The 21,409-nt window shown below is 42.2% G+C and overlaps 2 protein-coding genes across 2 annotated transcripts; one reads left to right on the forward strand and one right to left on the reverse strand.

The window, feature by feature from the left end:
• The first annotated feature begins 388 nt into the window (after positions 1-388).
• On the forward strand, positions 389-13,407 carry LOC114574100 (protein LTV1 homolog). Its single transcript, XM_028606424.1, has 8 exons — positions 389-438; positions 2,148-2,370; positions 6,759-6,886; positions 7,622-7,689; positions 7,795-7,872; positions 9,623-9,675; positions 9,793-9,993; positions 12,882-13,407. Exons 1-8 carry the CDS (start codon positions 389-391, stop codon positions 12,990-12,992), a joined length of 912 nt encoding a protein of 303 aa, XP_028462225.1. The 3' UTR covers positions 12,993-13,407.
• Positions 13,408-15,618: 2,211 nt separating this feature from the next.
• ifngr1 (interferon gamma receptor 1) lies at positions 15,619-21,085 on the reverse strand. The gene is made up of 7 exons (XM_028563523.1): positions 21,058-21,085; positions 20,230-20,347; positions 18,841-19,025; positions 18,577-18,725; positions 17,258-17,429; positions 16,365-16,489; positions 15,619-16,262 (listed from the first exon to the last, which is right to left on the reverse strand). The coding sequence occupies exons 1-7, from the start codon at positions 21,083-21,085 to the stop codon at positions 15,900-15,902; spliced, it is 1,140 nt and encodes a 379-aa protein (XP_028419324.1). The 3' UTR covers positions 15,619-15,899.
• Between the last annotated feature and the right edge of the window lie 324 nt (positions 21,086-21,409).

Consider the following 21,409-nt stretch of genomic DNA (forward strand, 5'->3'; position numbering starts at 1 on the left):
GAAGCTTGGTGGCCGGTGGAGGATTGGTTGCTGGTGGAGGATTGGTTGCCAGCGGAAGCTTGGTGGCCGGTGGAGGATTGGTTGCCAGTGGAGGATTGGTTGCCGATGGAGGCTTGGTGGCTGATGGAGGATTGGAGGTCGATGGAGGCTTGGTGGTTGTTGGAGGTGGCTGTGGTGTTGTAAGCTCCCCAAACCTGGCTTGCCTCTTCCCCCTACTGTGATGTCCACCCCTGGGAGTCAACTCAGTCACTGCGCTGGTGTTACTACCCGTCGCAAGCTGTGCGTGACACACAACTGAAAGCAGGGGAGAGAAAACAGAGACAAAAACTTTCACAAAACTCCTTTACAGACAATTACATTTTCTCTGAATATTCATGACCGCCAGAGGATGGTTCCTAAAGACTTCCTGACCCAACATCAGTCCAAAAGCGTCTACTCGTATACAAGAAATATTAAAATTAGGGCTGTCAAAATGAGCGACATAATAACAAGTTAACGCATAAATTCATTTTTACGACACTAATTACTTTCACGCATACAATTAGCATACGCGTTCTGAGATTTGGGCCTTGGGCCGCTCCGTAGTTTGGGCAATGAAGAAGCAATGCAGCAGTAATGTTGTGGATTGCTAGCAGAAACAAACCTTGAGTAGAAATACAGTAGCAGGGCGTATCAGGGCATAGCAGGGTTGTCAGGGCATAGCAGGGTGTATCAGGGTGTATCAGGGCATAGCAGGGTGTGTCAGGGCATAGCAGAGTGTATCAGGGTGTATCAGGGCATAGCAGGGTGTATCAGGGCATAGCAGGGTGTATCAGGGCATAGTAGGGTGTATCAGGGCAAAGCAGGATGTATCAGGGCATAGCAGGGTGTATCAGGGCATAGTAGGGTGTATCAGGGCAAAGCAGGATGTATCAGGGCGTATCAGGGCATAGCAGGGTGTATCAGGGCATAGCAGGGTGTATCAGGGCATAGCAGGGTGTATCAGGGCATAGCAGGATGTATCAGGGCATAGCAGGGTGTATCAGGGCATAGCAGGGCGTATCAGGGCATATCAGGGCATAGCAGGGCGTATCAGGGCATAGCAGGGTGTATTAGGGCGTATCAGGGCGTATCAGGGCATAGCAGGGTGTATTAGGGCGTATCAGGGCATAGCAGGGTGTATCAGGGCGTAGCAGGGTGTATCAGGGCATAGCAGAGTGTATCAGGGCATAGCAGGGTGTATCAGGGCATAGCAGGGTGTATCAGGGCATAGCAGGGTGTATCAGGGCATAGTAGGGTGTATCAGGGCGTAGCAGGGCGCCAGGGCTCCGGTGAACAAGCTCCCCAGAGCTAGGTTAGTTACAAGCTTTTGCTCACAGATGAAAAGTGAGATGAGAGAAAAAGGAAGTCCCCCGGCAGTCTAAAACTATAACAGCATAACTAAGAGCTGCAGAGATACACACCCTCCCCCGCCGGTCTAGGCGAACGCTGCAACTCCTCACTCCCTAAATATAAGCTTTATCAAAGAGGAGAGTTTTAAGTTTACTCTTAAATGTGGGGACGGTGTCTGCTCCCCGAACCCAGTAGATGAATCCCACATCAACGAATGGATTCTGATTCCTCAGAGGGTGGTATCTAGCCTGACAAGCCAGACCCACATCCAGATGTTGAGGTCTGGGAACTCACCATTGACGGAGCTCAATCCGAGGGGCGGGATAAACAATTGTCATTCAAATTCCCCCTGCATGCGATAGGATAGCGCTACAACCAGGCAGAGCAACGAAGAAGGTAGAGAAGATAGTTGATGGATTAAACTTTTGCCGTATCCGGTCGGAGAAACTCCGAACACATCTTCCTTTTTTAAGAATGACTTCAGTGCCGTTCTTTGTTCTTTTCTCAAAGAAAAGCTGAACTCCAAGTCTTCCAGAAGTCCGCTGTTCCCAGCATCAGCAGCAGCCATAAGCCCCGCCCACCGACTCTATACACGATGTGATTGGCCTGACCAGATTTTGATTTGTCCAGCTCGCAAGTCAACGGAGAGCGCCTAGACCCTCCCGCTGGCTGCAAATAAAATTTGCCGCTAGGGTGCGTCTAGATTTCTAGGCTAGGTGGTGTCATGATATTTATCAAACTTGTTTGATTTAATTTGAATGTGTAACCTGTGACAGAGATGACGATGACGATGATGATGATGAGTGGGAGGACACAGACTCTGAAGGCGACTTTGACTCTGAAGGCGGGTTTTCGGGTGACGAGAACACGGAGGGCCGCGGCCCGGAGTTTCTCTTTATGGACGAAGAGACGAAGAGTCGATTCACGGAGTACTCGATGACATCGTCCGTGATGCGGAGGAACGAGCAGCTCACCCTGCTGGACGACCGCTTCGAAAAGGTGAAAACTTTAACTCTTTCTGATGCACACGGAGTCTGCATTTTATATTACTTTATACTAGGGCTGCCACCTCTTAGTCGATTAGTCAACTAAGAGGTCGTTTTGGTCTTAGTCGACTAAGATTTCTTTAGTTGATAAGTCATTTTTTATGCTTATTCATGCTTAATTACTCATTTCCAAGAAACTTCTGAGCACATTTATGGTAAACACAAGATTTAAAGTGGTGCTTTTGCAGGATTAATTGTGGAGAAACTCAGTTTTACAGATGGTTAATTAACTACATTTATATTGTGCTTTTCTAGTCTTAACCACCTCTCAAAGCGCACAGCTCTGTCGATTAAATCAACTAATCGATTAGTCGACAAAATCCTATCCTAAGTGTTAGTCGACTAAGAATTTCTTTCGTCGAGGACAGCCCTAATTTATACACCTCCACCTACATCTCAGAGGTAAACGTTGTACTTTTTACTCCACTACATTTGGCTGACAGCTTTAGTTACTTTTCAGATGCCAGTTTTTCATCAGATGACCAGAGCCACACAGAGTCTGCCCCCGAAGAATACATTTTCAACTGATTAAAAAATTAAAATAAAACACAGACCGTTAACCACCACAAGCAGAAAAGCTATCCTCTAAATTCCTGGGTCTGCAGTGATTACTTATACTGAGACAGTGGTGGAATGTAACTAATTACATTCACTCAAATTCTGTACTTAAGTTTAAATTCAAGAATGCGTGTACAGTACAAATAAAGCGTTTGGACACACCTTCTCATTCAATGAGTTTCCTTTTTATTTTCATGACTATTTACATTATAGATTCTCACCGAAGGCATCAAAACTATGAATGAACACATATGGAATTATGTACTTAACAAAAAATTGTGAAATAACTGAAAACATGTCTTATATTTTAGATTCTTCAAAGTAGCCACTCTTTGCTTTTTTTATTAATAAGGGAAAAAATTCCACTAATTAACCCTGACAAGGCACACCTGTGAAGGTAAAACCATTTCAGGTGACTACCTCATGAAGCTCATTGAGAGAACACCAAGGGTTTGCAGAGTTATCAACAAAAGCAAAGGTGGCTACTTTGAAGAATCTAAAATATAAGACATGTTTTCAGTTAATTCACACTTTTTTGTTAAGTACATAATTCCATGTGTGTTCATTCATAGTTTTGATGCCTTCAGTGAGAATCTACAATGTCAATAGTCATGAAAATAAAGAAACACGTTGAATGAGAAGGTGTGTCCAAACTTTTGGCCTGTACTGTACTTTTACTTGCTTGTTTCCATTTTATACTACTTTATACACCTCCACCTACATCTCATATGTTAACATTGTACTTTTTACTCCACTACATTTGTCGGACAGCTTTTCAGATGCCAGTTTTTCATTCCCTTCCTGTCCCATGAAAACCTCGTATCTCCAGATGTGTTGATGTTGAATGTTTGTGATAAACTGAAGGATGGACTTTACACGTTATTGTCCCTAAGGGGAAATTCTTGGTCACAAGCACCGTACATTATGGACACAGCACTGTTACAGAGAAACAATAGTACAAACGTAACAGAACAACAGATGCAGGGGAATAACACAGACAGGTATCTTTTGTTTAGTGTTGCTATGGCTGCAGGCGCCAGGCTTCTGCCAAAGCGAGCTCTGTTGCGCCTCAGGGTCCTCTGATTTTGTGGTTGTGGTGTGTGTGTGAAGTAGGACTGGGACGATTCGTCGACATAGTCGACGTCATCGATTACGTAAATGCTTCGACACAAATAATTTGCGTTGACATGTCAGTAAATAAAATAAATAAGTAAAACTTGTGTACAAATGAATTAATGTAATGCAGAACTACTTGTAGATACGCTGGTTCTAGAGCACATGTGTCAAACTCGAGGCCCGGGGGTCAAATCCGGCCCCTTGCAGATTTAGATCCGGCCCGTATATAAATTTGGGTTCACAATAAATGTTGACCCACCTAGTTGTGCGCCAAACCACAAACACAGGAAAGTGTTTTTTAAAACAAAGCAATTCTATGACATTCAAAGCAGAATATGGCAGATTTGCCGACTCTGAGACACAGAAATCCCCCAGAAGCAGAGAGAGTTTTCATATTCAGGCTGTGAAACAGGTTGTTGTTGTTTAAAAAAAAAAAAAAAAAAAAAGATCATTGTTTTGCTTGATTTGCTAAATTCTATGATGGCTAAGGAACTCTTTTGATGACTTTTGTGGGGCTTCAGGTCTACAAAAATGCAACAAAAAGTGTACAAAAATGTCGGGAAAAGCAACAAATTTACAAAAAGGTGACAAATGTCTGAGAAAGCCACAAAAAAGTCAGAACAAAAACAACACAAAATGAGGAAAAAAAGCTAACAAAATGTTTTTAAAAAAAAGTGACACGCAGTAACAAAAGCATGTCAATAAACTCTACATGTCTGGCCCTTGGTGTGATTCTCTTTTTCCAGTGTGGCCCTTAGTGAAAATGAGTTTGACACCCCTGTTCTAGGGGAACCTGATCTGTAGCCCCGCTACTGAAGGTAGCCGAGGCCGAGCTCCTCCGCCTACATGCAGTTTTTTGTCAGGTCGACGGTCCAGTGAGTGAGTCAGAGATAGCAGCACGAAAAGACGAGTATGGCGAGTGGTTGTTTCCCACCATAGTTCCCTGCCGGCCTCTTTAAGATGGCAAGTTTGGGAAAACTTCAAGACCGTATGGCTGCAGCCTGGAGCCTCCCGTGTCAAGTCCTCTTGTCTAATGCCGTCCGTGTCTCAAAAACTTTGGTCCTTGGTAGAGATGGCCCGATACCACTTTTTTGCTTCCCGATACCGATTCCGATACCTGAACTTGCGTATCGGCCGATACCGAGTACCGATCCGATACCAGAGTGTCATATATTCTCTGTATCTCTGTATAGATGGGATATGATATATAACAGCTGTATACTACTATCTCTGTATGGATGTGATATGATGTATAACAGCTGTATACTACTATCTCTGTATGGATGTGATATGATGTATAACAGCTGTATACTACTATCCCTGTATGGATGTGATATGATTTCTATCTTTGTTGTCGGTCTGGCTCAGGTTAAACTCTTTGTGAAACATGAACAAACACAAACAATGAATGCCACAGAACTTAATTGTATTCTCCAGTTTGACAGTCAGTTATAACGGAAAAAGAACATAAATAAACTACTTTAACGTAGATTTTCTTTAGGGCTTTATTACGTGGTATCGGATTGGTGCATAAACTCCAGTACTTCCTGATACCTGCGTTTTAGGCAGTATCGGAGCCGATATTGGTATCGGTATCGGAACATCTCTAGTCCTTGGGTCAGTTCCAGTAGTAGTACTACAGGCGAGAGAGTAAAAAAAATTGATTTAAAAATCGAGTTGGTAGGTCAAATCGATTAATATTTGCACAGTGACTTTTCACTTAGAGAAAGGGTTTTCCTTTGCAATTTTGTTTATGTTGATGCACTTTAATTAAATACAATAAATATATATTTTTAAAATATATTTACAGTTCACAGTTATTTTGTTTTAAATGTAAGGGGGGGAATCAAATTGTAAATAGAGTTTTTTATAAAAAAAAATCACAGAAACAAATCGCTCTGCTCTATGTGTTGGTGTTGTTCAGCAGTTGTTGGGTATGAGAGTGGAAATACATCTAACATGATAACGCGTATCTGACACCATCAGCCAGATGTGCCAATCACTGGAACGAGACAAAAACAACTGTCCAACTTCTCCTCCCTACAGTGCTTAACCAGATACAAATAATTCACGTTAAATTAAAGGGAGAAGAGCTTGGATATTAAACAAGAGCGTATTCATTAATTTACCTACCGTTTAAAAAAAGCAAATACAGGTTAATCTCTCATACACTACTCTTTTTGCACTTGCTCTCTTTACTTTTAAGTTTTTATTTCTGTATTCCTCCTGAAAGTGACTGTATTTTGTGCTTGGATTGATCGCCTACATCTGGCTTCAGGTTGCACTACAAATTAATTTTACTTGAACAGTGCAGTGTTTTAATAAATAGAGACTTGAACCTTATTGAAATTTGTTTTGTGTAAATTGTTAATAATTGAGCAATGGGAAAATGATCGCTAATTGAAAAATGTATCGTTAGATTAGTCGACCAATCGAAAAAAATAATCGCTAGATTAATCGTTTTAAAAGATAATCGTTTGGGACAGCCCTAGTGTGGTGGCCTTAAAATTGAGATCTGAGCGTGTAGGCTCCGAGTAACCGAACGGTCCGGTTTGTTCCAGAGCTCGGAGAGACTGTTTACGTACGCACCCTCTGTTAACATTTCAGTACTTACTTTGTCTTTTGGCGTGACATGCGAACTCTGTCCGTCTGTGTTGTTGTTTTCAGTTTTACGAGCAGTTTGATGACGACGAGATCGGCGCTCTGGACAACGCAGAGCTGGAGGGCTTCATCCAGCCGGACAGCGCTCGCCTGGAAGAAGTGATCAAAGACTATTTCATACAGAAAGAGAAAGAGTGAGCACATTCTTTTTTTTTTATTCTTGATCTGCTTCTGTCATTTCTCGTGATGGGAGGTTTTATTAAAAATCGTCTGGGCCCAATTTTTCAAAAGTAATCCAGTGGGATTTTGGATCACGGATTCGATCAAATCTTGGAAATGGGTTTTTCAAAACTTTAAACTCTGTTTGGGATCTATTTGATCCAAGAAAACAGGATTATCCTGATCCATCAGCTGCCACATCTTAGTCGATTAGTTGACTAAGATTTCTTTAGTTGATAAGTCATTTTTTATGCTTATTCATGCTTAATTACTCATTTCCAAGAAACTTCTGAGCACATTTATGGTAAACACAAGATTTAAAGTGGTGCTGTTGCAGGGTTAATTGTGGAGAAACTCATTTTTACAGATGGTTAATTAACTACATTTATATTGTGCTTTTCTAGTCTTAACCACCTCTCAAAGCGCACAGCTCTGTCAATTAAATCAACTAATCGATTAGTCGACAAAATCGTAGAAGTGTTACTCGACTAAGAATATCTTTAGTCAAGGACAGCCCTAGTGGATTCAGTTGTGATTTTTCAAACCAAATAATCTGTTTTTTTAAGACCACAAAATCAATGTTTACTGATGATATATACATTTCTGCATATTTGAAGCATTTATGAAGCCTGTCACATCTAATGAGATATAGTAAACCCCAAAAAAAACTAAAAACAGTGTTTCTGTTTCTTAAAATTAAAACAAACCAGGGCTATTTGTGGCCACCGGTGTTTTGCCTACCTGTTGCTCTTTGCTAAGCCAGTAGGCTACACTGTTGGTTCCACTTAAGGCTCTGGTAAACAGGATTTGGTAATACTGAAATTTTGTATTTGGATCACAGTGATCCAATCCAATGTTCCTTAAAAAAAAACTGGCAAAAAAGATGATGAGGAGGAAGAAGAGATGGAAACTGTTGTTATCAAAGCTCCGGAAGAGAAGTGGGACTGTGAAACCATCATCAGTGAGTTTAATTTTAACTTTGCAGATCCGTTTTCTCGGCAAACCTTTCACTCATCCGACAATTTCTTCATCATCAGCAGAAACATGCAGCAGAAATCCTCCTATGACAACATTCAGCCACAATCACATTGAACTTAGTTTATAGCTTCACTCAAGACATACAGTGGTGCTCAGAAGTTTATGAACCCATGCTAAAGTTGACTAAAAAATCATCTTTTTGAAATTGATCTTAACTAGTACAGTGCCCGTTGAAAATGTGCCCGTTTGGAACGGGACGATTGCTTGGCCTGTGGTATGGCTGCTTGTAGAATTCTTCAAAACCAAATTGTACCCCAAAATTACTTACAGAAGGACCCCAAACCACTTAATATGCAACTCCACTGTATAGCCTATCTACTGACTTACAGTGTAGGCTACATCTACATCAGAGGAAGAGATTGTACTACTATATTTACCACAAATCACAAGATATCACAATGACAATGTGGAGTAATCAGACATTAGCCTCATGGACTCATGGCAGTTTATGAGAGCTAATCAGCACATATCTGCGATCATCAACCACCAGAACCGGACTGTGTGCACGCACAACCAGAGAGAGAGAGAGAGAGAGAGAGAGAGAGAGACTAGCAAACAGGGGACAAATATCCATCGATGGGTAATGTAATATAAACAACTGAGCTAATTATAATCATACAAAATATAGCCACATTTGAGAGTTGCAGATTTCTTTTTAGAGACGTTTCTTCAAAGATTGTTGACTTGTTGTGCGTGTCCGTATTCCACCGGGGGTGGGAGAGAAATGTATTTTTTATTGCTCTGGATGTCTGGCCCATATCGCTGAATAGACAATAAAGCTGACTTGACTCGACTTGAAAGATAAGCGTTCGGTGGAAGCCATAATCACACTAGAGCTGACCCCAGAACAGTTCATACAAAGTCAATGAAAGGGAGCCGGATGACTCTCACTCGACTCTCAGTGACTCTGCGGTCGTCTTTTGTAATAAAACTCTACGCCTTAGTATTTAACTTTTATATTTTAAAATTGAACAATGGAAAAAGGGACTCAGCCGACAGGAAGCCTTTTTTTAAGTGTTGTCATGGGAAGCCAAAGGTTAGAATCTTATTGGTTTCACGTCCGTGCAGTAAAGTTTATTGTTTAATGGTTGACTTATGTGGTAATGAAGCACCGATCTCAAAATGTCAGGAGTGGTTTGCTATACATTTCAGGCCTCAGGTGGCCGGGTTAGCTCAGTTGGTAGACCAGGCGCACATATATATAGAGGGTTTAATCCTTGACGCAGCGGCTGTGGGTTTGACTCCAACCTGCGGCCCTTTGCTGCATGTCATTCCCCTTCTCTCTCATGTCTTCATCTGTCCTGTGGAAATAAAGGCCTAAAAATGCTCAAAAAAAAAAAAAAAAAAAAAAAGCCCGAAGTACTGAATGTCTTGATGAAGTGAGAAACTAGTCGTGCCGTCTCACTTGAGACCGTTCAACAACTGCCTTCTTATTCAAATTTAAACTTTAGGGGATTACAATTGGTTGTTATTCCTATTTGAATTGTCTTTAAGAAATCATTTTATAGTTTGAAAAAAAAAAAAAAAAAACCTGTTGAAACAACTTAATTGCAATATTTTATTGTTCTGTATTTTATGACAAGTGTGACTCACTGACTGTGTTCATTTATCTGAAGATACCTTATCGGTTTCTCTTATTTTGACTGCATTGTGTTTTTTTTTGTCTTCTCCAGGCACATATTCCAACATATATAACCGACCCAAGATCATTCAGGAACCACCATCGGTATAAAACACTTCTTTTGTGTTCTTTTAGATGTGACACATGTGAGCGATAACGCACACGGACTAAAAACAAGTCTTGAATCATCCCTTCTCTCTTTTTGTTTCCTTCGGCCGCCAGACCAAGCCGATCCGCGTGTCCAGTAAGACGGGCATCCCTCTGGACGTCCTTCCTGCCAAAGGCCTGACCGCCAAGCAGGCGGAGCGCATGACTCGGATCAACGACTCGGACCTGCCCCGAGTCTCCACCCAGCACCGCGACAAGGAGGAGAGCAAAGAGGAGAGGAAGGCCAGGAAACAGGCCATCAAGGAAGAACGCAAGGTGAGGAAGAAAAAGAGATATACACTCACCTAAAGGATTATTAGGAACACCATATAGATTTCTCGTTAATGCAATTATCTAATCAACCAATCACACGGCAGCTGCTTTTAGGGGTAGGGTCCAGGTCTAGACAATCTCCTGAACTCCAAACTGAATGTCAGAATGGGAAAGAAAGGTGATCTAAGCAACATGGTTGTTGGTGCCAGACGGGCTGGTCTGAGTATTTCACAATCTGCTCAGTTACTGGGATTCTCACCCACAACCATTTCTAGGGTTTACAAAGAATGGTCTGGAAAAGGAAAAACATCCCGTATGCTGCAGTCCTGGGGAGCAAAAATGCCCTGTTGATGCTAGAGGTCAGAGGAGAATGGGCCGAGTGATTCCAGCTGATAGAAGATCAACTTTGACTCAAATAACCACTCGTTACAACCGAGGTATGCAGCAAAGCATTTGTGAAGCCACAACCTTGAGGCGGATGGGCTACACCAGCAGAAGACCCCACCGGGTACCACTCATCTCTACTAAAAATAGGAAAATGAGGCTACAATTTGAACAAGCTCACCAAAATTGGACAGTTGAAGACTGTAAACATGTTGCCTGGTCTGATGAGTCTCGATTTCTGCTGAGACATTCAGATGGTAGAGTCAGAATTTGGCGTAAACAGAATGAGAACATGGATCGGTCATGACTTGTTACCACTGGGCAGGCTGGTGGTGGTGTAATGGTGTGGGTGATGTTTTCTTGGCACATTTAGGCCCCCTAGTACCAATTGGGCATCGTTTAAATGCCACAGCCTACCTGAGCAATGTTTCTGACCATGTCCATCCCTTTATGACCACCATGTACCCATCCTCTGATGGCTACTTCCAGCAGGATAATGCATCATGTTACAAAGCTCAAATAATTTCAAATTGGTTTCTTGAACATGACAATGAGGTCACTGTACTAAAATGGCCCCCACAGTCACCAGATCTCAACCCAATAGAACATCTTTGGGATGTGGGGGAACAGGAGCTTCTTGCCCTGGATGTGCATCCCACAAATCTCCATCAACTGCAAGATGCTATCCTCTCAATATGGGCCAACATTTCTAAAGAATGCTTCCAGCACCTTGTTGAATCAATGCTACAAAGAATTAAGGCAGTTCTGAAGGCGAAAGGGGGTCAAACACAGTATTAGTAGAGTGTTCCTAATAATCCTTTAGGTGAGTGTATATACTGTGTGGTGTGTGTGTGTGTGTGCAGGGGTGTCAGACTGGGGGGAAAAAGGGGACTGAGTACCGAGAGCCCAAAAAGATGCTAGAATGAATATATGTATGTATACAGAGTAGAGCTGCAAAGATTAATTGGTTAGTCGTCAACTATTAAATTAATTGCCAACTATTTTGATAATCTATTCGTTTTGAGTTGTTTTTTATGAAAAAAGTCAAACATTTAAAGGGATACTCCACCGTTTTGTTGAAATAGGGCTTATCGCGGTCTCCCCTAGCTGTAGATAGGTGGGCCAACACGCACTTTTTGTGAATGCATTGTTTTAGTCCGGTGCAACGCCGCTGCTAGTTAGCTTAGCGTAGTGAATGGAATCCTATGTTGCCGGTTAGCATGTTGTGAGTAAAAGGGAGCCAACAAAAGACAAAAAACAACCTAATTACTTGCACTGAGACAACAAATGCGTTGGCCCACCTATCTACAGCCAGGGGAGACCGTGATAAGAACTATTTCAACAAATGGTGGAGTACTCCTTTAAGGGGCGCCTAGGTAACTCACATGGTGGAGTGCACGCCCACATGCGGAGGCTCAGTCCTCGACGCAGCAGGTTTGGTTCCGACCTGCAGCCCATGGCTGGCATTTTCTCTCTCTCTCCATGGCTACAGCTGTCATGTCAGAAATAAAGGCCTATGGGCGCCCGGTTTGCTCAGTTGGTAGAGCGGGCGCCCATATATAGAGGTTTACTCCTCGACGCAGCGGCCCCGGGTTAGACTCCGACCTGTAGCCCTTTGCTGCAGGTCATTCCCTCCTCTCTCTCCCCTTTCACGTCTTCAGCTGTCTTGTCAAAATAAAGGCCCGAAAATGCCCCAAAAAGAAATAAAGGCCTATCAAAGAAATGCCCCAAAACAACTCCACGTTGTAGCATTTTATATATATATATATATATATATATAAAAATATTTTTAAACTGAACAATGGAAAAGGTGACAGAGAAGTACGCTCTGAAAACTTGGCCGACAGGTGAAGTACCTGTCAGCTGAGACCTTTTTAAAGTGTTGTTGTTGGAAGCCAAAGGTTAGAATCTTATCAGTTTCACCTTTGTGCAGTAAAGTTTGTTTATTGGGAAACACCCCAGGTGACTAGGAAAAATAAAATGACTAATAGAGCTCAGCATAGAAACTTCCCTCATAAAAAGGTCCTCCAACACAAAGAAAGAGGAAGATGAAAAGAGGGGGCATCCGCTGGGATTTCTGTCTGCAACGGAGAAATGCCGGAAGTGGAACGATGCAGATCTAGACGATCATAGCATCAAACAACTAATAAAAACCAAACTAATCAGAAAGATTGACACTAAACAACCTTAAAATGACAGAAACCATCTTGGGGACAAAGTTCTGTTTGAGGTTTCCTTTAGATTTTTGTTTGTTTGTCCCTTAATGCCAGCCACCGGGGGCCAATCAAAAGGTGTCTGGCTTCACACACAGTGATGGAGTCGATTTATAGACTTAACCAATGGGCTTGGAGCTGAGAGCCACAGACAGGACTGTATTGACAGACGGATTAATACATTGTTGGTTTTGGTCCTTCCATGTGATTTGTCGGCAATATCCTACAACCCTGAACCCTGAGTACAGTGTGTTAAATTCTACTGGTGTGTGTGTGTGTGTGTTTTATGAATAGGAGCGGCGAGTGGAGAAGAAAGCCAACAAGATGGCGTTCAAGGAAGAAAAAGTCCGCCAGGAGAAGCAGATGTTGAACCTGAGAACAAACGTTCAAGGCCTGAAGCTTTAGCAACAAACTGCCAGCACAGACTTTTTACCCGTTGGTGGCGGACACGCCGCTGTTCACCTCACTGGAGCCAAACAAAGGAGGACGGACGGGGTGCTGAGAGGCTCGGGTTCTCTCATATCATCAACACAGAGTTAATTTAATAAAAAGGAGTAAAAAACCAGGTCTTGTCATCATGTTACAGCAGGCTGAAATCCAGGAAATACCAAAGGCTTGGTATTGAGTAGTGTATTAAAAACGTATGAGCCAAAAGTTGGTGTTGTACATCTTTTCCTATTAGTGATCTCATTTACTCATCCTCTGATCAGATCTTGTCTGGTATTTTGAGTAATACGCTTTATTGCAGAGAGTTAGACGAGAAGATCAATACCACTCACATTCAACTCTTTGCCAGAAAGCAGATTTTGTTGGAAAACATTCATATTCCTCATAAAAAGGGTATCGGTATTTGTACCTTAAGATCTCCACTGATACCCAGCCGTACAAACCCTTTATATTTGAAAAGAAAAGATCAATATTGTTTGTCTCTTTATTAAAAAAATACATTTAAATGCAATTTCCTCCCACCAGGCAGGCGGATAATCATCGGTCACAATCTTTGTCAAAGCAGCAGGACGACATTCCTCCCTCGCATCCAAACGAGTATCATGTTTACCTCACCTTAAATATAAATCACATCTCATTAGAAGCACAGCATTCATACTCTTAAAAAAAAAAATAGATATGGCTTCGGTGTTTAACCCAAAAACAAATGACTGTATAATTAATATTAATTACAATCGTATTAGCAAAAGCACACAATGTCAAAGTAATGTAAACAAACGCAATGCAAATGTGATGCGAACTAAATAAACACTCCCACACGTCGCCTACACGGCCGGTTTTGCAAGCTGTAATAAAGGAGTGGCACTGTTTGCGAGGCTGAAAGTTATTTATAACCTGATAACCAGCGGTGTCGTCTAGTTTATTGTAGTGGGTATCCTACACTAGGCTCTCTGCATGATCCAAAAGCTTTGAGTTTGCGGTAACATTACTCAACTCGTATTTGCGATAAAGAAATGGCTGAAGTGAAAGTTTTGCCCCAAAACAATGTCGTTGCGTATCATTGCACATTTTTAAAGTGGGTATATGGAAACACTGGAGTTTTCTTACCAGGTATACCTGCGTATCACGTAGACTACACCGCTGCTGCTAACCTGCTGCATACAGGGGAAAGTCCACATTATATGGGAGGTGCTCGGTTTAACTTGCAACATTTAAATCAAAAGCCTCAAGTTTGGTCAGAGGGACCAGTGAGACTTTCACTTAAAAAACATGTTGGATGGAATTCGGTTAGTGGAACTCAAAAAACAAAATGACACATCTCTCCTTGCATAAATAAGTTTCCCCGGTTTGCTCTGGACAATCCACAAAACCTTTGCCATGAATGGTTTTCATTAGAACTTCTTTCTACTGAAGAAATAGTCCCTGTGTGTTCTGTGGATTATGTGTGGACATTATTTCTAAAATAAAGTGATTCAATTCACCCTCATTTTATTGGAATGGTGTGGCAGAAATCCTAAACCAAACTTCTGCACAAACTATTGACATGATTAGAGAATACTTGATGCAAGTGAGAACATGCATTTTGTGTGTCATTTGGTTGAACTCTGCCCTTTTTTAAAACAAAACAGTAAATGCTGGCAAAGATTTAAAAAATAATAAAAAAAACAGACATTCCCAAGCCCTTTCCATTCATGAATAACAGCTGCACATATAAAACACCGGTTTTAGCCGATACTAAAAGACAACAAAGAACTTAAACCACACCTTTTGATATGCTCTTGTTTCCTTGAGATAAAAACCACCCGGTTGCCTTTTGAAGTAACCGTTCTGCACTGCAGCATCTGATAAAATGAGAAAAACGAGACCGGCTGAGGGTTGGGACTGGAAGATCACCGGTTTGTTTTCCGCCGGCACGGAAGAGTCAAACAGCACAAGCAGCGTTGAAGAATGTTAAAAACGGGTTTAAAAAGCGGCTGAGGTTTCATATTGTTGAAAAGCACGTACTCCAAAAATGTTTCCCTGCATTGTTCAGGCGGCGTATGAAGTCTTTTTAATCCTCTTCGGGTTGCAGCTCTTTGATTTTAGAGAGAAGAATCAGGCTCCCCCCCCCTTCGGATTACCTCCAAAAACAGCCACAAAGGCAAACCAACGCTATCCTTCAAAGCAAAATGAACCCAGGGGTTAATAACACACGTGTACCGAGTCAACCGTTCTCTGGGATTTGTTTTCATGCTAATCGAATGTGACCAGTTTTAGCAAAAAAAACGCTAATTAGCTTATAACGCTAGTAGTCGTCAGGGCATGCTAAAGTAAAAAGAAATCGCTATTTCTACACCACTAACAAGGCTCAAAATAGCACCACACTTCCACGGTAGCATACATGCAAACCGAAGCATTGACAACTTTGTAAGTGTACAGACAGTTTAAAGACCCTCATTATGCTAATGTAGAAGTGTGGTGCTATTTTGAGCCTTGTTAGTGGTATAGAAATAGAGATTTCTCTTTACTTTATCCATGCCCCGACGACTAGCGTTATAAGCTAATTAGCGCTGTGCGCTAAAACTGGTCACATTCGATTAGCATGAAAACATATCCCGGAGAACGGTCGACTCGGTACACATGTACTAGGTTCATTTTGCGCCGGATTTGTCCTTTAACATGTAGGTCAATGCATTTCTAAACAGTGCAGTCAGAAAGAAAGAAAAAAAAGATTTTGAGCGTCTCTCAGGGGTCTTCTTGGCAAAGCTTCTACCTCCCTGAGTGCAACGTTTAGGCTTTATAGTGCCTAGTTAGCCCCTAGGTACGATCGTGACGGCTGATCCCGGATGAGTTAAAACCAACGCCGTGCAAATTCAAAATCCCAAATCAGGACGGCCCTTCCCTCTCGCTGTAACCCGTGACCATGTCTCCGTCCCCCATGTCCACCTGCAGGTTGTGCGGCAGGTTGTGCGGGCAGTCGTAGGGAGAACGTTCCTTCTCCTCTCCGTCCTCTGCGAAGTCTTCGTCTCCCCTGTATCCCTCTCCGAGTTCCCCCCCGGAGGAGGAGGAGTAGCAGCAGCTGTCCTCGGTGAGACTGTCCCCGTCCTCGGGGAGACTGTCCCCGTCCTCGGAGCTGACCGACAGGTTCTTGCAGGGCTCCACGGGGACGACGGTCAATGGACTGTAGTTTGTGCCGGACACGGGATCACACTCCCTGTCCCAGTGGTTTCTAGCAGCTTCAAAGTCTTCCTGACAAAAGGGAAAAGGGGAAAGAAAAAGGTTTTACAACAACAACATAATTACTAATCGTTTGGTTGGTTGGTTTTAGTTTTTTCCGATTTGACTCCTTACCAGAGCCAAGGGCAGACCGGGTAGCTTCATCGTCCAGGCTTTTGCTTTGCAGATCAGAAAAGTAATCGCACTGATTACGACGAAGAGGAGGAACAGCATTATAGCGAGCGCTATCGCAGGGAGCTCTGCAATCAAATCAGATTTTTAAAAAGAAAAGTCAAGTCAAAATAGTTTGAAAAGGTTTCTCGTTTACCAAAAGTGCTGCAGCAAAGAACACTTATTTTGAAGGACAGTTTTTTTTTTTAAGTCCGGTGACGATGTTTATGCTGGATTAGTTTGTGTATCGGTTATCATTCAACCTGGATTTTAACTCTCTCAGGTCTGAAGGCCCTGACGCACCAACCCAATAATCGTCTGGCGAGGTCGGGGTATTTTCAGTGTGATATTTAGTACTTTTATTTACACAGTTTTCTGCACTTTTCTCCAAGTCAAATTTAAGACCTTTTAAGACCCTTGTGAATGAAATTTAAGACCTTTATCACATTTTTTTCAAGCCAAGTATCGCTGCACTTCCCCATAGCTAAAGAATAAAATCCGTTTTATGTCTGTGGTACAATCTGAAAGAGCATCGCACCAATAACACGAAAGCTGATTGGCTGCAATATAAGTTGCAGGTCTCATTTGTAGTCTTAATGTGGCTACATTATATTTCGACTAGTCAAAGAAACAACTACAACTCCACAGTAATAATGAAAAAAAAGAGCATTAGAGGCAGCGATACATGGACGTAGGAAAATTAAGACCTGTTTAAAATGATGTAAGACCTAGAGCACATTCACTTCAGCCATTTAATACTTCACCGCTGCCTCTTCTGTTCAGAAAATATTTCACGTGACCAGACTGTACGGTTCTTGATGCAGAAAGAAGACAAAGTCTTCCCCGTTAAGACTTACCAATCGACGCAGTGGCACAGATGTCGTGTGTCTTTGTGAACAACACGTTGCGACGAAGCTCCCCGTGAACCAAGCTTCCATTCAGGCTGACGCACTTCTTCACCCCCTCCGGAAACGAGATGTCGCGTTTGCAGATTGTCTCACCCGCCTTGCAAGACTCGGTAATATTTCCCTGAAAGTCACAGAACACGTACAGATACAAGAACACTGTTCATGAAGTACTGGATGAATGAATTCAGGATAATTCATGTACCACTATTATAAAAGTGTTACCATCTTATTTTCATATTCGTATAATGGGGAACAAAGAATTTGAACTCCATTTTTTTTTGGGGTGGAAGCAGAAATGTCTTTCAACAAATCTCTCCTTCTTATTAAAACTGCTTTCATTTGAGTCTCGATATCCAACCCCTAGCTGGAAGTGTGATGTTCCTGAAAGTGCTCCCGTGGTGCAATTAAACAGAAACAGCATGTTGTGGTATGATGAGACTAAAGGGAAAGCTTAGACAACATCGGATATTTCCCAGAGAGAGAGAGACAGGCTGAACTAGGCTTTAGAATCTGATACTTCCCAGAGAGAGAGAGACAGGCTGAACTAGGCTTTAGCATCGGATACTTCCCAGAGAGAGATAGACAGGCTGAACTAGGCTTTAGCATCGGATACTTCCCAGAGAGAGAGAGACAGGCTAAACGAGGCTTTAGTATCTGATACTTCCCAGAGAGACAGGCTGAACTAGGTTTTAGCATTGGATACTTCCCAGAGAGAGAGAGAGAGACAGGCTGAACTAGGCTTTAGCATCTGATATTTCCCAGAGAGAGAGAGACAGGCTGAACTAGGCTTTAGCATCTGATATTTCCCAGAGAGAGAGAGACAGGCTGAACTAGGCTTTAGCATCTGATATTTCCCAGAGAGAGAGAGAGAGACAGGCTGAACTAGGCTTTAGCATCGGATACTTCCCAGAGAGAGAGAGAGACAGGCTGAACTAGGCTTTACACTGGCACTTGAAATCAGCTCGTGGATGGATGTCGTACTACACCGTTGAAAGCTTCGGAAGAGAGTTTATCAGTACCATAGCAACGCTAACTTCCGCTCGGATTGTCGGATAGGAACTGTCCGTTGCCAGTCGTACGAGTTCAACTTTCTGAACGCATCCGGATGACCAACGGACACGATTTGTTTCCGCGCCGCACTCGTTCGCATGCGGTCTGGGAATCTCCGTAGGAAATGAATGACTTCCGGTCGTTTCGCCGCCGTATCTACTGTTCCAATGTGAAGGCAGCGTTAGCATGGGATACAAACTTTACGATGCGGTACTTACAGCGTCTGACGAGATCGTGAATTCAAAGGTGGGAGGACCCGTCTTGACAGCGTGCTTCAGTCGGTCGTAGTGGTGGAGGGGATTCACGAAGCTCACTGTGGCGCCTGAATCCTTCTCATCCACATCCACGGGAGGGAAGTCCAACTCACCTGGGAAGAGAAACCTCTCTTTATAACTCAAAACAGCACCGTCTAACTTAAACAGTGGCTTCCTGATATTTATTACAGGGAAATAAACACATTTTAACATCTACATGTTACTTACATTCTATTTTGACCATCTTTAAACGATTAAAGGAGAATGTTTCGGATGATACCGGTTTGGATCGGTTGCCCCCCTCTACGGCTGTCACGGTGACGCAATAATTGTCCATGTAGCGCTCTTCAGACGCCCAGATGTAGTCGCTCAGGTCGTACCGATGGTCTGTGGTTTCGTTCTGATAGGGTTCCCTTTAAGATGAGCAACAACACAGCACATCAGTCAGTCATCTAACTGCATTCACAAACAGAGTATCCTTGTCCAGCTGCTGCAACAAATATGCGGAGAAATCACTCTGCACAAAAATCATCTGAGTAGTGTTTGATGGTTATTTATTTGTGGTTGCCAAACAATCATAAAGTAAGCTTTATTTACCATCAGATTCAAGTAGCTACAAAACATTAGTTCTGCTGGTGAACAGCTGGACTGGAGCATGTGATGTTAGCTGTTCACTGAATAGGACCTGTAAAGCCCCGCCCATTTTTTGCACTTAAGGTAGTTGTTATGCATTTCTCCCGGGTGCAAAATTACAAATCCCAGTATGGCCACACCACGGCATGGCCATAGTGGTCGACTAGTCGGGTTTAGGCATTTGACCTCGTTTGGTTAAGGTTAGGAAAGCTGGTCAGGGATAGGACCTGTACAAATAAGGTTACGTTACCTTGCGTAAACATGGACGCCTGGCCAATAGTAGCTATTGAAGGGCGGGTCTGTAGCTAGCTGTCTGGATTTACCCTGCAGAGATCTGAGGAGCGGTTAACCATAGTCCTCAGAAATACACCGGAGTTTTAAATTCCAACAAAAAAAGAAAGCGGAAGGAAACGGAAATCGCCGAAAATACATGCATCCGGCGGAAGTGGAAAGTCGTGGATATGGACTTCACCCATGTTGACAGGCTCAGTTTGAATTTCCAAAAGGAGGGTTGACCAGACAACCCTGGCCCAACCCTGGTATGTGGTGTGAAAGAGGTAGTGACTTTATAAATCCAGGGTTATAATACGAATACATGCTTTTCGGCACTAAATATGTTCAAGTATTAATAAAACAGTTTGAATCTGAATGCATTTTTAAATCATATCACATATGAGATAAATCTCGGATAGAAAATACAGTATATTGACCAAGTTTTTAATCATTTTTAAACACTTTTTTTTTTTTAGTGGAATGTAACTAAGTACATTTACTCCAGTACTGTACTTAAGTACAAATGTCAAGGCCACCCCCCCCCCCTCCTCCTCCACAATGGCTACACAGACACAGAAATGGCACATCCTAAGGAAAGCTCATAGTGGGACTGGCTCTAGTGATAATTAATCAAACTAATTCGAGCATTAGCAAAGTTTTAGCAAAAGTTATATTTTCTCCAGTTTGAAGTTCAGGAGAGTTTGGTCTCACCCTTCAGACCCTTCGATGTGTACTAGGAATCTGGTTTGTGGTCCCTGTTCGCTGTACTCCCATGTGACCACGACGTCGAGATTCAGGCAGCTCAGCTTCACGTTTGTCGGCGGCGGAACTGCAAAAAAGAAAAAGACGAAAGATCAGTGGCTGATAGGGGTGGGAATCTCTTGGCACCTCACGATTCGATTTGATTCAGAGGCCAACGATTCGATTCTTAAGCGATTATCGATGCAACAAATTTTTTTTATGTACATTTCCATGGGGGAGTTTGCTAATCACTTCCTAGACAAAGCAGCTAGAAAAAGCTTAGATTTGGACATATATATGTCACACACAAGTTTTAATTAAATGTTTTGTCTTCTGAGGTTTTTATTTTGTAGTCATTCCATGCTTAAGCTTTAAACATGCTTGTGAAAGTCACCTTCTCTCCCAGTGATCTTACATGTCAGAGGCTCAGTCACGTTTAAAAGGTGGAGAATTGGCTTCTTAGAACATGAAACATGAGGTGGTCAGATGTCATGTGATAAAGTAGATGAACAGCCTATGTGTATTTTCATGTATATCTTATTAGATCGTGTGTATTATATAAATAAATATATATATATATTTGTGTTTTTTTTCTGCACTCTTGCCTAAACTCTAAGTTGTTGTCCATTATCCCATCCTCTTTCAGTCACTCTGTTTTCTGATTTGTACTTGTCTGGAGACAGTAACTTTTAAATAAAAATCAACACATTTAAAAAAAAAATATTTATTATCTCAATCAAAAATCGAATCGTTCTAGAGAGGATTGCGATGCATCTAAGAATCGATTATTTTTCCCACTCCCTAGCGGCTGAGCTGGGAAATGCATCGTCACGAAGCTGAAAACATGGCTGTTCTTCTGATGCCGTGACAAGTTTTTAAACTTTTTAGAGACACGTGCTTCTCACAGGAGAGCGACGCTTCAAACATATGATGATCTTATATGATCTTTTTATCCTTTTTCTATGCTGTTTTGCTGCACTTCTTAATATTTACCTGTAGTTGGTATTGTTCCTGTTACCGATCAGTTACTGGTTTTGTTTTTTCGTTGACCTTGTAAAGTGCCTTTGAGTACCTTTTTAAAGCGCTTTTTAGAAATAAATGTACTACTACTACTACTACTACTACTACTACTACTACTACTACAACAACA

This window comes from Perca flavescens, chromosome 2 (genome assembly GCF_004354835.1).
Source record: "Perca flavescens isolate YP-PL-M2 chromosome 2, PFLA_1.0, whole genome shotgun sequence".
In the NCBI taxonomy this organism is placed as follows: domain Eukaryota; kingdom Metazoa; phylum Chordata; class Actinopteri; order Perciformes; family Percidae; genus Perca; species Perca flavescens.